The 14,596-nt window shown below is 38.1% G+C and overlaps 1 protein-coding gene across 10 annotated transcripts in view; it reads left to right on the forward strand.

Annotated features, from left to right (window-relative positions):
* OSBPL9 (oxysterol binding protein like 9) overlaps positions 1-14,596 on the forward strand; it is a 133,446-nt gene that overhangs the window by 38,554 nt on the left and 80,296 nt on the right. For all 10 annotated transcript variants that reach the window (XM_014454589.2, XM_023752768.1, XM_023752765.1 and 7 more), the window contains exon 3: positions 2,279-2,357. In XM_014454589.2, the coding sequence (XP_014310075.1) occupies positions 2,279-2,357 (79 nt within the window). The remainder of the gene's footprint in view (positions 1-2,278; positions 2,358-14,596) is intronic.

Raw genomic sequence — 14,596 nt, forward strand, 5'->3', positions numbered from 1 at the left:
TTGGGTTTGCGTCCGATGGAACCTTGCCAAGCTAGCAAATCCTTCTCCTCAAATTAAGTTGTACGGGTTGTTATCTCTTGCTGCTGCTTATATGCCACACCGCGGCTGTGCCTAGCTATTAAACGTTCTCATAACCAGTAATATCCCGTTCACACCAAGAGTTAAATAAATCTCCAGGGTGTACATGGGGGGGGGCGGGGGGGGCGGGGAGGAAGGCCTACTCTTGCATGAATTTTCGTGCATTGGACCTCTAGTCAAGCAAGAAGTGATGAGAGCCTGAATTAGCAATTCATCAGATGGGGAAGAGTTGGCGAATTTGAAATTATAGTACAAGCGGTGGAATGAGCACAATTTGTGGTGATGGAATGAGGGAGAACATGAATAGAACCTAGAGGTTTCTATTTGAGTTGACCAGGTAACTAGTGAATTTATGTTAAGGGACCTAGATTGGGGTTATAACAACTCTGTTCAGATATAATTCACATACCATACAACTCACCCATTTAAAATATACCATTAATGTTTGTAGTATACTCACAGAGTTGTGCAGACCACCACAATCAAATTTAGAATGTTTCCAAAACCCTATAAAGAAACCCATTCCCTTTTTACCGTACCTCCTCCCATCTCCCCAGCACTAGGTGATTACTAATCTCTTAGTTGCTATGCATTTGCCTGATTGCTATCAGTGAAATCATACATGTGGTCCCTTGTGACTAGCTTCTTTTGCTTAGCATGTTTTCAAAGCTCATCTGTGTAGAGATTCCTTTTTGCCTTGTATTGTAGTCACCTCTTTGCATGTTTGATCTCCTCCACTGGACTATAAGTGCCTTTAGGGCAGGGACTACTGTTATATATTCAAGAGCTGTATTTAGCACATATTTTTGTATTTAGTTATGACTCAGCAAATATTTGATACATCATAAATTAGAAGGTTAACTCAATTAACCACAAAATTAAGTTAACCAGAATGAGCTGCTCCCATACATGCTTTCTCACTGAGGTGTGTCTGTATTTCCTGTCATGGAATAAGTAGGTAGGCACCATCCCAGTGGTTCTGGCTCTGCCGTTAACTCTTTGTATGATCTTCGTTAAATCATTATGCTGTCTGGAGACAGTTTCCTTATCTGAAAATGGGGATAAAAATCCCTATTCAATCTGAAACTGAGGAATAACTAAGATAATTCAAATTGATGGGATTTGGATAGAATTGGGGTTCATCTAGAAAGCCTCTGAGAAGGCTGAATAAATATTTGGCTCTGTTACCTAATCCTCCTGGGATAGGAGTAGCCTTTTCTCATGGGATTAGGTTATTTTGGCCATTTGCGTCTTTTCAACCCCCATTTTCAAGGTCCTGGTTTTGGCTATGGCACATTGTTCTTTTGTCAGCAATCTGGGGCATTTTGTCCTATCCCATGTTCTCTAGCTTTTCTCTCTGGAATATTGAAGACACTATTTCTTTCTTAACAACACCAACCAAAGCATAGCTTCTGTCACTTCCCTTAATCCCTCTTTTCTTAATAGGATGCATGTAGTTGAATATAAAAAAAATTAAAGTTTAAAACCCATTCTTCCTGAAACAATATATAAATGCAATCCCCTCCTCCTCCCTCTTTTGGAGAGATGTTCATGTTTTTATTTAGAAAACATATGCGGAGTGTGTATTTGAGTGTTATGTATCAAAATAAATAAAATAGTTTTTGACTTCTAAAATCTCATATCAGTTTAGTGGGAGGAGGCAGACATCTGATAAACAGATAATCACAGTGTAATGTGAAAAGTGGAAAGCAGAACCATGAATGAGTAGCTATGGGAGCACCTGGAAGAAGTGATTGGGACAGTGTTTTGAAGCAAGTGTCACCTGGCATTTCTGCACTAACAAGTATAACAGAAACATCCTGATGAAGAGCCATCTGCGCTCTTTGAGCCTCACAAAAACCTGGTGAGGAGGAGGTTTTTGACTTCCATTTTAGAGAGTGATCTACTAGTAAAGCTCAGAAAGGTTGTGAGTGGCTCTTACACACAGGTCCTTGACTCAGATTCTGTGTTTGATCCCTCTCCCTCCCATCACTTCCATGCCCTTTAAGCAAGGATAGAAACTACCCCCCTCTCCTTTAGTTCTTCCACCTTAAGCAAAACTAGAGCCTCAGATTCCCCTTTTCTGTGTCTAGTTTGCTTCCAGTGTCTTCGTCGGTGCAGTGAGCATTCCTGGGCTGTAGCAGTGAATATTGCTGATGTCATTGTTTGCCTTATTGGGATTTTGCTCTTTGTTTCACAGGGAGCTGTGATTGGTATAGACGATGAGGACGACAGCACCTTCACAATAACTGTTGATCAGAAAACCTTCCATTTCCAGGGTGAGCTGAAAGAAGAGATTCTTTCTCTTCATAGTCCCAACTGCTTCTTTCATTTTCTTTTGGGTTGTTTGCCGAATGAGGTTTTGCAATTGATCTGCATGAATGAGCAAACAGGAACGTTCTGGATGAAGAGGTGCTGCAGGTTAGGGAGGGATTTGTCTCTGCAGTGGATACAGATCTATTTGAAAGGACTGGATCTGGCTGCAATTGGAGATTAAAATTTTAAAGGATAAAAATCAGTGAAAGGAGAGAGTAATGGGCTGCTGCTGCTGCTGCTGGCTTGTGTTTACACAAGGTTGCTGATTTTCTTTATCGAGAAGTATGGTTCTGCTTCTGCATGAAGAATCTAAAGACTGATTGTGAAGGTTGCAGTTTTTGTCCGTGTAAAACTCAAAATGTAGATTAAGTTGAAGCTACTAGCAACCTTTGGTTTAAAGGTTTTGCTTTGCTTCAAGAACTACAAGTTTGCGTTCATTTCACCTGCATTTCTGTGTCTTGTCTGCCAGCCGTCATTTCTCTGCTATTATTCTTTTTATAGTTAATAACACCAATGCCATCTGCCACTGCTATGTTTCGGCATTGCATGCTATGGCTCACCGGTAGAAAGGGTAAGGTATTGTATGATCATTCTCATTTCATCTTGCTTTGAAAACTCTAAACCAGCAAATAAAAATAGATTGTAATGATCCTGTCCTAATGTATCTCTCATATAGTAAGAGTGTCTATTAGCTTCATTACTAATGTTTTTGTTATTCAATCCAGAATAACCTCTATTTTACGTTTAAAGTAGTCCAAGAAACTTAGAAATGAGATTTGGAGATGCTAGCATTTTCTTTGAACTGCAAATGACAATGCATTGTAATGGATGATATATCAAGATAAATAAATGTTAAATTTACAGCTTAAAAATGTTTTGGTTATGAAGGTTCACAGTGATCAGATGTTATCTGATGTTCAGACAGCTTTTGTCCTTCTATGCTAAGGTATTAAACTGCAGTTATTTTTCTTCATTGTCTTGTTTAAGAGATTAACACCTAGAAATGAAAGATGCAACTTATATACAGTAAAGACAAACCAGTGTATTCAAAAGTGATATCTCTAATGCTTTTAAGAAAAGCACTCTTAAAAATATTTACTGTTTGGTCATATTCTTTATTCAGAGCTGCTTACCTAATGATGCTCTCCTGAAATTTTCATAACATTTTTTAACACATTTAAAATCTTGTTATAAGAGCCCAAGGCCTTTATTTTTAGATTAAATATGTAATGCTACTTACAAATTAAAGCAGATAATGCCCACACACTGGAACTTTTTTTTTTTTTTTTTTGAATGAAGTTGAATACTTGAATGCGTTTCCAGTCATAGCTGCTGATGCAGGTGAAGGCTGCAGTATGGAATTCTCTCCTCTGCAGTTGCTAAGGAGACACCTTCTGTGGACATCCAGAAACTGTATTGTTTGCCCGGTTAAAGGAGAGGAGACTCAGACCTCTAGAGCAAAGGAACCTCTACCTTCTGATTTACTTTTAAATTATTTATGTTAAACTCATCTCCCCTTTAACACTCCCAGATTTATGTGGCCTGCTTGTAAGACAAGCAATTCTTTTAATGCATTATTTAAATGACAAGGATAAATAAGAGTTATATGTATTTTTTAAATGGGTTCTTATTTCTGAGACCATCAGACTTATTTGTTTCTTTTCTAGTGAAATAGTAATGGAAGTCTCAGGCAGCATGAGATTATCTAGCTTTTTAAAGAATTCAATAAGACTCTCTCTATATATCCAAAACGAATTATTTCACATTCATAAGTTCTTACTCATAAGAAATTCTTTGAAAATTTGATAAAAAGTTCTTATTGTCTGATAAATCTTATATTCTTGATGAGAATTGAAAGCAAGTTTTACACTAGCATATGTTTAAATGTGTTGAACTTTTTATTTAATATACCAGAATTTTTTAAAGCAAAATGAAATATCAATATAGTTGATGCATCTATAAAACAAACTCTGTTTTTATTAAAATGAAAGCTAGAATTTGTTTAGATATATTCATTTATTCAACATCTATTTTAGACATTCTAAGTTCTGGGGGTACTGTAATGAACAAAACAGATGCCCACTGGAGTCATCCATTCTGGTAGAGGAGAAAGCTAATAAACAAGATAAGTTAGTAAAGTATAAGTAAATAAGAGAATGCTGAGTCCTGGGGAGAAAAAAATAAAGCAGAAAGGGAGAGCATGAAATAGAAGTGAGGTTGCTATGTGTGTGTATGTGTTGTGGAGGGAGTGTTGGAATTTTAGAGTGGCTAGGAAATGACTCACTGGGGTGGTGCCTTTCAGTGAAAGAGCTGAAGGAAGTGAGAGAGCAAGCTATAAGGCTTTGCTGGGGGTGGGGATGGGGAGTACATCATTCCAGGCAGAGGGAACACTAAGTGCCAAAGTTTGTGCCTGCCATATTTGAAGAACTGCAAGGAGGCTAGCTCTGGTTGAAGTGTAAATAACCATAGGGGAGGGTAGTGGGAGGTGAGATCTGAGACTATAGGGAGCCTGGTCATGTGAGGCCTCTTATATGCCACTGAAAGGACATTGAATTTTATTGAGATGAGATACCATGAGAGGATTTTGATCAGAGGAGTGACATGATGTGATTTATTTTAACAGTACTAGTAGCCCAGTGCACGAAATTCGTGCACATTGAAAGGGAATTAATTAGAGGAACGTAATTTGGACTCACTATCTAATATCAATAATATGTGAGCGTGAGGCAGTCTGCGTTTCTGAAATTCAGTGATATGAATTTAAGCTATTACTTTGCCAAATAAATGGAATTTACAGATATCATTTAAAAGAGCATTCAGCTTCATATTAAAAACCAAGTCAGGTCTGTTTTCAACTTTTTGCCAGCGTTGTAAATTGTTTGCAATATCTGTCCATTTGGGGTTGCACGTCATAGTTACGAATAAATCGGGCTTGCCATACCTCATTACAATTGCCATAGCATCCTGATATCGCTGCTGCATATTTCTGGGACTACCCTCAGAAGATGATGGAAGTATTATCATTTTACCAATCGGCACATTGTCATTTTCAGATCTAGATTTGAGATAATCCATCAAACCACTATATTTTTCAACTCTCAACTTAGATTGGTTTGCTTTGATGAAATTTATCCGATTGGCCTCCATTTTTGAATACGAATCCACGATAAACTGTTGATTTAATTTTCCTGCATTTAAAATAGGATTGAACATGTCCTGCACAGAGATGAAATCCATAATACTGCATTTGTGTGACTTGTGTCCTTACATTTTGTCTAGTACTATTGTCGATTACACTGTTGTCTCTGAGTCTTAATGCAATATCTGTTCCCCAGCCTTTTTCACCATGTGGAAAAAGAATAGGATATGTCATTGCATCTAATGTAGGAAACAGGATATTGATTTGTTTCATTTGAGTGGCATTTGGATTATTGGGATCTGGTTTACAGTGAATGAGCAAGTCCCTTTCAAAAGGAGGTTCTCCATCTTCGTTTCTGAATATGACAGCAACCTCGGTTACACGGGGAGAATTATATCTACCTGGGTCACTGTTGCGATCTTATTTAATCGCCATTGTTACTTCTGTGGGAGCAATACCTTTTGCTGCTGCTTCAGATTGGGCTTCCTTTTTTACCTCATGTAGCATCTTGTACAATTTTGTTAATTCACTTATTTCATGCATGAGGTTGTTGATGTTGATCATGAGTCTTTCTGAGCAGCCCTGGTTTTCTGGCATTGCTAATTTTTTACTTGTAGCTTCGGCTGTATCCCAAATATAGAGTTGAGCAAACTTCCAAGAAACACCATCCGAAGGATGTAAAGTTCCAGTACGATAATAAACGTCCGTGTATTCTAAAACAGTATGGCCCATATCCTGATGGCGATGCAATATTTTCACCCATGGAAGCAAAAGCAAAAGAACTATTTATGGAACGAATATTTTCCATGAAATTTTTACTGTCAGAATCTTCGTTTGTCATTAATCTTTTTAAATATGCCGGGTAATCTGGAAAATGTATATCATTTGGACAGATTTTCCCTTTGCTACAACATCGAGTAAATTTCCCATCGGATGGTTTTTCATCAGAGAAATTTAATGATAGGCAAAATTCACATCGAACAGTCATTCCACCACAACTATGTTTGAGGATTGCATCGTCATGTACTCCATTTTCGCTGAGAAGGCAGTTCCTACCGGTATTGGTAGTACTTGTTGATGTCTGTTCTCTCAACATATTCTGTCGTCGCCACTGCCTTCTTTCAACTTCAAAGGCACGTTGGTCTTTAGACATTTTCTGTCGATAACACCGATGTTTTTCCAGTAGCTGGTGTTCAGATACATCCTGTCGCAGGCACCGCCTTCTTTCAAGATCAGACGCATGCTGATCTGCAGACACTTTCTATCGATAACGCTGGCATCTTTCAGCTGCAGAGCTACGTTGTATCAACAGTTGTTTAGACATAGTCCCACCTCCCTGCTGTCACGGTCTGAGATGCAGGTGAATGAGAGTCCTGGCTGTCAGGCTGCTGAGAGCTGTCTGACCAATGGCTGATTCTGGCTGATTCTGTGGGGGTGGGACTTCCTCCTCCCTGCTGTCAGTTTCCACAGCTGTGATGAGGAAGCTGGGGTGACAGAGGGAGCCGCGCCCTCCAGCTGCCCTCTCGCTCTGCTCTATGTCCAGCAGTCTCCTGCTCTGCCATGTCCTCCAAACCTCCAGTTCTCCGCTGGCAAGGTCCCAGGAGCCCGCGGGCGTGGCTACGGCCTCGCTTCCTGGGGCCGGCAAAGGTCCCAGGAGCCCTTGGCTGGCCACCGTTGCCTCCTGAGGCGCTTGACACCTGCGTATGCAAATTAACCGCCATCTTTGTCGAATAATTTGCATAGTCACTTGGATTTGCTGGTGGGTGTGGCTTGTGGGCATGGCTTGAGCATAGTGGAGGAACGGTTAATTTGCATGTTTCTCATTATATAGGATTACTCTGGCCACTGTGTTGAGAATAAAATTCAGAAGGCAGGGACAGAAGCAGAGAAACTAATTAGGAGGCTTTTGTAGTCCAGAAGAGAGATGATGGTGGCTTTCATGGTATCCTTGGTAAAGGGGAGGTAGTGAGAAGATGTCAAATTGTATATGTATGTTTAATCAACTTTATTGAGGTATTAACATACAATCTATAATAATAAAAGGGTAATATGCTAATTAAACCAGACAGCTGAACGACCTTCGGACATCCTTCCGGATGACCTTCTGGATGAAAGTCTGCGAGGGCCAAGGCAAGCTGCCATGGCTGCAAGGGCCGAGCCCCTTGCACGAATTTCGTGCATCAGGCCTCTAGTAAAATATAAACATTATACAGTTCAATGAGTATTGACAAATTGATTTGCCCATGTAACTGCTAGCACAATCAAGATACAGAACATTTCTGTCATCCACAAGATTCCTTTATTCTTTGAGTCAGTCACCACTGCCAGTCCCTTGTCCCAGTCAACTACTGATCTACTTTAAATAGAGATTAGATTTTTCCTTTGGAGAGTTTCACATAAATGGAATCACACAGTATGTATTCTCTTTGGTCAGGCTTTATTTTAGCTCAGTATAATGCTTTTAAGATTCATCCATGTTGTGTGTATTGGTAGTTTGTTCCTTTTATATTGCTAGGTAATAGTTGCATGTTATATTAAATTTGAAGGTTGGACTGTATATACATGTGAGAGAAAGATAGGAGTCTAGGTTGACACCAAAATTTTGACTTGAGCAACAACAATGGAGTTGTCATTAATGGAAATGGTGAAGATTGCAAGAGGAACTAGTTCGGGGGGCGGGGGTTAGAGTTGGCAGGGGATGTGAGCATCAAGATCTTAGCCTTGTACGTGTTTAAAAACAATTTTTGATGCCTATCAAACTTCCAGATGGAGATGTCAAGTATACAGGTGAGGTGCTGAGTTCAGGGGAAAAGTTCACGCTGGAGAGATAAATTTGGAAGTCTTTGGCATACAGATGGTATTCAAAGTCATGAGAATTTGAGAGTAAAGGTAGAGAAAAGAGAAAAGTAATGAGCACTGGAGCACTCCAATATTTGTTTAGAGGGCACAGAGATGAGGCAGAATAGCCAGAGATGGAAAAGAAGCAACCAAATGGAGGAGGAAAACCAGGTGAATGTGGCACCTAGAAGCCAAGAGAAAGTGTTTCTAGGAGGAAGGAGGCACCAACAACTGTGTCAGATGCTCCTGATGATCAAGTAAATTGAGGGCTGAAAATTATTGCAGGATTTAACAATTAACAGTTCATTAATTGTTAACAGTCCATTAACAATCCATTGACCTTGAGAAGAACAGTTTGAAGGTAGGAATATAGACAGTGTTTTCAAGTTCTTCTGTAAAGGGAAGGTGGGAAATACAGCAGCAGCTGGAGTGGGGATGAGAACAAGGGAGTTTTTTGTTTGTTTTTTAAGGTAAGAGGAATAATAGTATCTTTTTATGCTACTGACAGTGATTCAATAAAAAGAAAAAATTGATGCAAGAGAGGGCTGAATTGTTGGATCAGTGTCCTTAAAGAAGGCAAGAGAGGAGGTGAGGCATTGCCTTTGACTAGGACAGTGATGGCGAACCTATGACACGCGTGTCAGAGGTGACACGCAAACTCATTTTTTTGGTTGATTTTTCTTTGTTAAATTTTCTTCAGTTAAATATATAAAATATCAAAAATATAAGTCTTTGTTTTACTATGGTTGCAAATATCAAAAAATTTCTATATGTGACACGGCACCAGAGTTAAGTTAGGGTTTTTCAAAATGCTGATACGCCGAACTCAAAAGGTTCGCCATCACTGGACTAGGAGCATGGACAGTTCATCCATAGTAATGAGAAAGAAGATCAAGTGTATGGAAATGTATGTAGGTAGATTGTTACCCATCCCCTTCATTTCCATTTTGGTTTAAATCTCTAGCTGCCCTACATAGCCTGTATCCTGAAACATCATTTATTTATAATAAAGAGGATTGGTGCCAGGAAGAAAACAAACTTCCTTGAAATAATGGACAATTTGTCATTACAATGATTCCAAGTTCTGATAACTTGATGTCTCCAATTTTTAAAAGATGCCATGAAATTCTCAAAACAAAATCAATTTAAGTTAACTTCAGTTTTGAATAGGCAATAATTGAATTTGCAATTCTAGCATCTTAGACGTTTAAAAAAGTTTGAAAACTACAACTTTATTCTATCCTTTTTAAGAAATATTAAAAAGAAAATACTTGCCAAATTATCTTTATGAACTGGCTCTTTTTTCTTTTGAGCGAGGGCAAAAATGATCCCTTTTCCTATCAGTCAGCCAAAGTTGTTTGCATATATAGATTCATTAGACATTGGGTGGAAAGCAGCTTTGGTATTGTCTGGCTGTTGAATTCAAACATTTATTGTGTGTGTAGTATGTGTTCAGAACCTAGGGTATACAGGTAAATAAGACATAGACCATGATGTCAAGGAGCATGTAAGGAAATAATTGTAATGTGAAATTGATGTAGCAGTAGAAATATGTATAGGGCACTAAATATAATGGCGAGTCAGACACTCAGTGCTTCACAAAAGCATAGAGTTTTTCTTGTTTCCAAGTAATTTTAAAAATAAAATTAAAAATCATACTAGCTCTTAAAATTTCAAGTTGTTCAGAAGTATAGAATGTAAAAATTAAAAGTTTCCTGTCACCAGGCGCTGTCTCCCCTCTCTCCCTCATTACCTCTTCTATCTGATAGAGTTCTGAAGATTGAACTGAAGTTTGTCAGGTGGAGGGGTGTTGTAGCATGTGCAGAGGCATGGAAATATGACCCTGCCAGTGTGTTCACTAACTATGAATGTTTGGTACTATTAGAACAATGGGGGGGAAATGAGGCTGTAAAGATACGCAGAGGCATCAGATGTAACTGATATAAAAAGGTTATATTTTTATCCTGAGGTTAGTGAGAAGCCAATAAAGCAGGATTTTAAGCAGAAAAGAGACAGACCTGGGTTTTAGATAAATAGCTGTGATTGTTAATAAGGCCCTGAATGGATGAAAGCAGTGGTAATGGAACAGGAGAAGAGGAAATAGACTTGAGAGTTTTAGGAGGTAAATCTATATCAACTAGTGATCACTTGGAAATTGGAGGTGAGAGAATGAGAGTAGTAAAGATGACCATTTTGTGTTGGCTTACTATTTGGATGTTGTCAACATCTGAAATAGAAAATCCAGGAGAACAGAGGTGGTGAGGGACCTCTTATGTTTGAGGTGTCTGTGGGACACACAAATGTAAATGGTGATGGCAATTGGATCTGAATCTGGGCTGGAGAAGGAGCTTTGTGGTTGTCAGGATATTACTGGTAGGGGAACCAGAAGTTGAAAATTTGAATGCCTAAGGGCTAGTAAATGAGTGAAGAGTAAAGCTGAATAAAGACTCTAGCAATTTGGAGAGCCCATGCCCTGTTTGAAAAGGCAGCTGCTACTTAGCTCCAGACAGTTTAGGTTTTCGGTAATGCTTGTCCAATGTTGCCAGATTGTCAAGTTTTTCAAGTGAAGCCAGAAATACAGATTTTTGGTGTGTGAATGGGAGTTTGAGTATGGATGTGTTAAATCTCCAGATTAAACTCCACAACAATGAGGTGGTTTTATTTCTAGTTTTAGAATAGAGAAACTGAGGTTCAGAGAAGCAAAGCACCCAGGATTAGTGGATTATTGCCCAGATCTGTCTAGATCCGTATCTTTGAAGTGTGGTCCCAACCCAGTAGGATCGGCATCACCTGGGAACTTCTTAGAAAGAATCTCTAACCCAGACTTGCTGACTCAGAAACTTTGGGAATGGGCCCTCTTTAGTATTTCTGATGCACTCTAAAGTTTGAGAACCATTGGTCTACATCAAAATATTATTCCACTCTACTCTCATAACAACTTACATATTAGATGGAATTACTCCCAATTTATATATGACAGAAGTGAGACACAGAGTCAAGTGACCTGGCCTTGATCTGAGATTGTCTGATACTATGTCCTTACCTGTCGAGAAAGGGTGTCTTGCTCTTAAGCAAACCTGTTGTGTGAAAAATCTAAATTTTTTAAAGATGAAAATTAAGGATAAGTATGCGATTAGTTCTTCATAAAACAAACCTTCACTTTCAAAGGACTTGACTGAAGACATCATTTAAGCAGTATGTTCTCCAAAATGATTTCAAGTATGAAATTTGTTTGCAAATTTATTTGATATACTTTTAAATCAATAGAAGTTGCATAACACAAAATACAACATTTTAAGCATTGAAAAATGTTTAAATTAAAAGACTCTCCAGGAACTGTAGAAGTCTTATTGGAGGGCATCTTGGGTTGGTCTGATAGCTGACCTTTTCAACTCAGTCCATTAGAGCTTGCTCATTTATTAAAATGTAGAATTACTACAAATCAGCCCAGTGGTGAAGGAAAGTATTTAATTCAGAAAGGTTATATTGATCAAGTATATTAGGGCAGCATTGCCCTACTGCATTAACATGAATCAACTCAGCATGGCACATCTGCATCATTAATCATTTAGAACAATAGGCAGTACGTCATTAGACTAACCCATGGTTGCCTGCTTGTGTCTTCTGCTTTAAAAACAACCATTTCAGCATTATCATTAGTTAAAAAGATTCCATTATCTTATGTTGATTATTAACTTAAAAAATTTTCCCTCTGCAGTTTTGTATTTTTGATTTTTATGTGATAACTTCTCCTTAAATAAAAATAAAATAACCATTTAGACTTCACGTAAGGGAAGTATAATTAGCTATAACTAATTCTCTAAATAGCTGCTATAATTTCAGTAGGTGTTAAGTGGGGAAATGCCACTGAATTCATATATTGGGGTATGTTGTATTGTAGGAGTATTGGTTATCACTAGTATGTCTTTCTTCTTCCTGACTTGCTCCCTGAACATTTGAAATTATAATTTTCCCAAGTTTAACCAAGTATGGACTTTTTGGCTTAGTGAGTAGCTAGGATTAGAGTGGATTTTAATTTTATGTTTTTTATTAGTAATTTATGTTTTTATCCTACCATTCCCTTCTCTATAATTTCTAAGTAGAAAAATTAGTACCTGCTTAGTAGAATTGAGAAAATATAGAGTATTATACTAGTAAAGATAATACTAATAATGACTCAAATCCTGCTACCTAAAGATAATTATTTGTAACATGTTTGTGGATTTCTTTCTGATCCATCAGTTGTGTGTGTGTATTTTTAATAATTGAGCCATTTTATTTAAATAAAGTTTTCAGATTTTCAATTTAAAACATTGTCATGAACATTTCCCCATAACACTAAATGTGCTAAGATTTTTAATAGTTTCATAATATTTCATTTGATGAATAATTATATTTAACCATTCATCTGTGTTATACAGGTTATTTTTAAAAAAATAATATTTCTGAAACAATCCTCCCCAGTTGCTTTCAAGAGAGATTGTTGATTTCTACTCTCCTCTGCTTCACACTCCTCCTAGGCACTTAGTATTTTAATTTTGAAAGGATGCCAACCCAATGCCCCTCCTCCTCAAAAATGTATTTAATGTGCTTTTTTCTTGTTTGATGACTTGTTCATTTCTTTGCCTATTTTTGTTATTGTTGGTGTGTATGCTAATCATTTTTTTCACATATCCTTTTTGAAAGAGAATAGAGAATAGTCTTAGACTCATTCATTTACCCTACCATTTGAGAAATTGCTAATATATATTGTTAAGTAATCTTTTTACCCAATTTGGAAGCACATTTCTTGATGGATGTTAGTGTGAAGAGTAAATTAACATATATAAAGAAAAGTACCTCTCTACTTTAGAGTATAATGTATACCTGAAAATATTCATGAAGGTAGACTGTGTGCCTTTTAGATGTAATATTTATTCATAAGATGTATTCATACATTTTATTACTTTTCTTTTTTTTTTTTACTTTTTTTTTTTTTTGCTAAAAGTATTACAAAGGGTATTACATAAGTGTCCTTTTTTTTCCCCCCCACCCTTGACAAACCCCTGCCCTCCCTTACCCCCCAGTGTCTTATGTCCATTAGTTATGCTTATATAGATGCATACAAGTCCTTCGGTTGATCTCTTACTCCCCTCCCTCCTGTCCCCCAACCCTCCCTGGCCTTCCCACTGCAGTTTGACAATCAGTTTGAGGCAGCTCTGCCTCTGTATCTATTATTGTTCAAAAGTTTGTAATGGTCTTTATTTTCCATGAATGAGTGAGATCATGTGGTATTTTTCCTTCATTGACTGGCTTGTTTCACTTAGCATAATGCTCTCCAGTTCCATCCATGCTGTTGCAAATGGTAAGAGTTCCTTCTTTTTTACAGCAGCATAGTATTCCATCGTGTAGATGTACCACAGTTTTCTAATCCATTCATCTACTGATGGGCACTTAGGCTGTTTCCAGATCTTAGCTATGGTGAATTGTGCTGCTATGAACATAGGGGTGCATATATCCTTTCTGATTGGTGTTTCTGGTTTCTTGGGATATATTCCTAGAAGTGGGATCACAGGGTCAAATGGGAGTTCCATTTTTAGTTTTTTGAGGAAACTCCATACTGTCTTCCATAGTGGCTGCACCAGTCTGCATTCCCACCAGCAGTGCACAAGTGTTCCTTTTTCTCCACATCCTCTCCAGCACTTGTCGTTTGTTGATTTGTTGATGATGGCCATTCTGACAGGTGTGAGATGGTACCTCATTGTTGTTTTGATTTGCATCTCTCGGATGATTAGTGACTTTGAGCATGTTTTCATATGTCTCTTGGCTTTCTGAATGTCCTCTTTTGAAAGGTGTCTATTTAGCTCCTTTGCCCATTTTTTGATTGGATTGTTTATCTTCTTTTTGTTAAGTTGTATGAGTTCCCTATAAATTTTGGAGATTAGGCCCTTATCAGATATGACGTTGGCAAATATAAAAAGTTAATATATAGACAATGAACCAAACTCTTATGGGCCAAAGTCTGAGTGTCCCATTGCTGATAAAGGTGTACTTTTTTATTACATTTGTTTTCTTCCTTCCTTTCCCTTCCCTTCCCTTCCCTTCCCTTCCCTTCCCTTCCCTCCCTCCCTCCCTCCCTCCCTCCCTCCCTCCCTCCCTCCCTCCCTCCTTTCCTTCCTCCCTCCCTCCTTTCCTCCCTCCCTCCCTCCCTCCCTTCCTCCCTTTCCTTCCTTCCTTCCTTCCTTC

The sequence above is a fragment of the Myotis lucifugus genome, unplaced genomic scaffold (genome assembly GCF_000147115.1).
Source record: "Myotis lucifugus unplaced genomic scaffold, Myoluc2.0 scaffold_37, whole genome shotgun sequence".
Lineage (NCBI taxonomy): Eukaryota > Metazoa > Chordata > Mammalia > Chiroptera > Vespertilionidae > Myotis > Myotis lucifugus.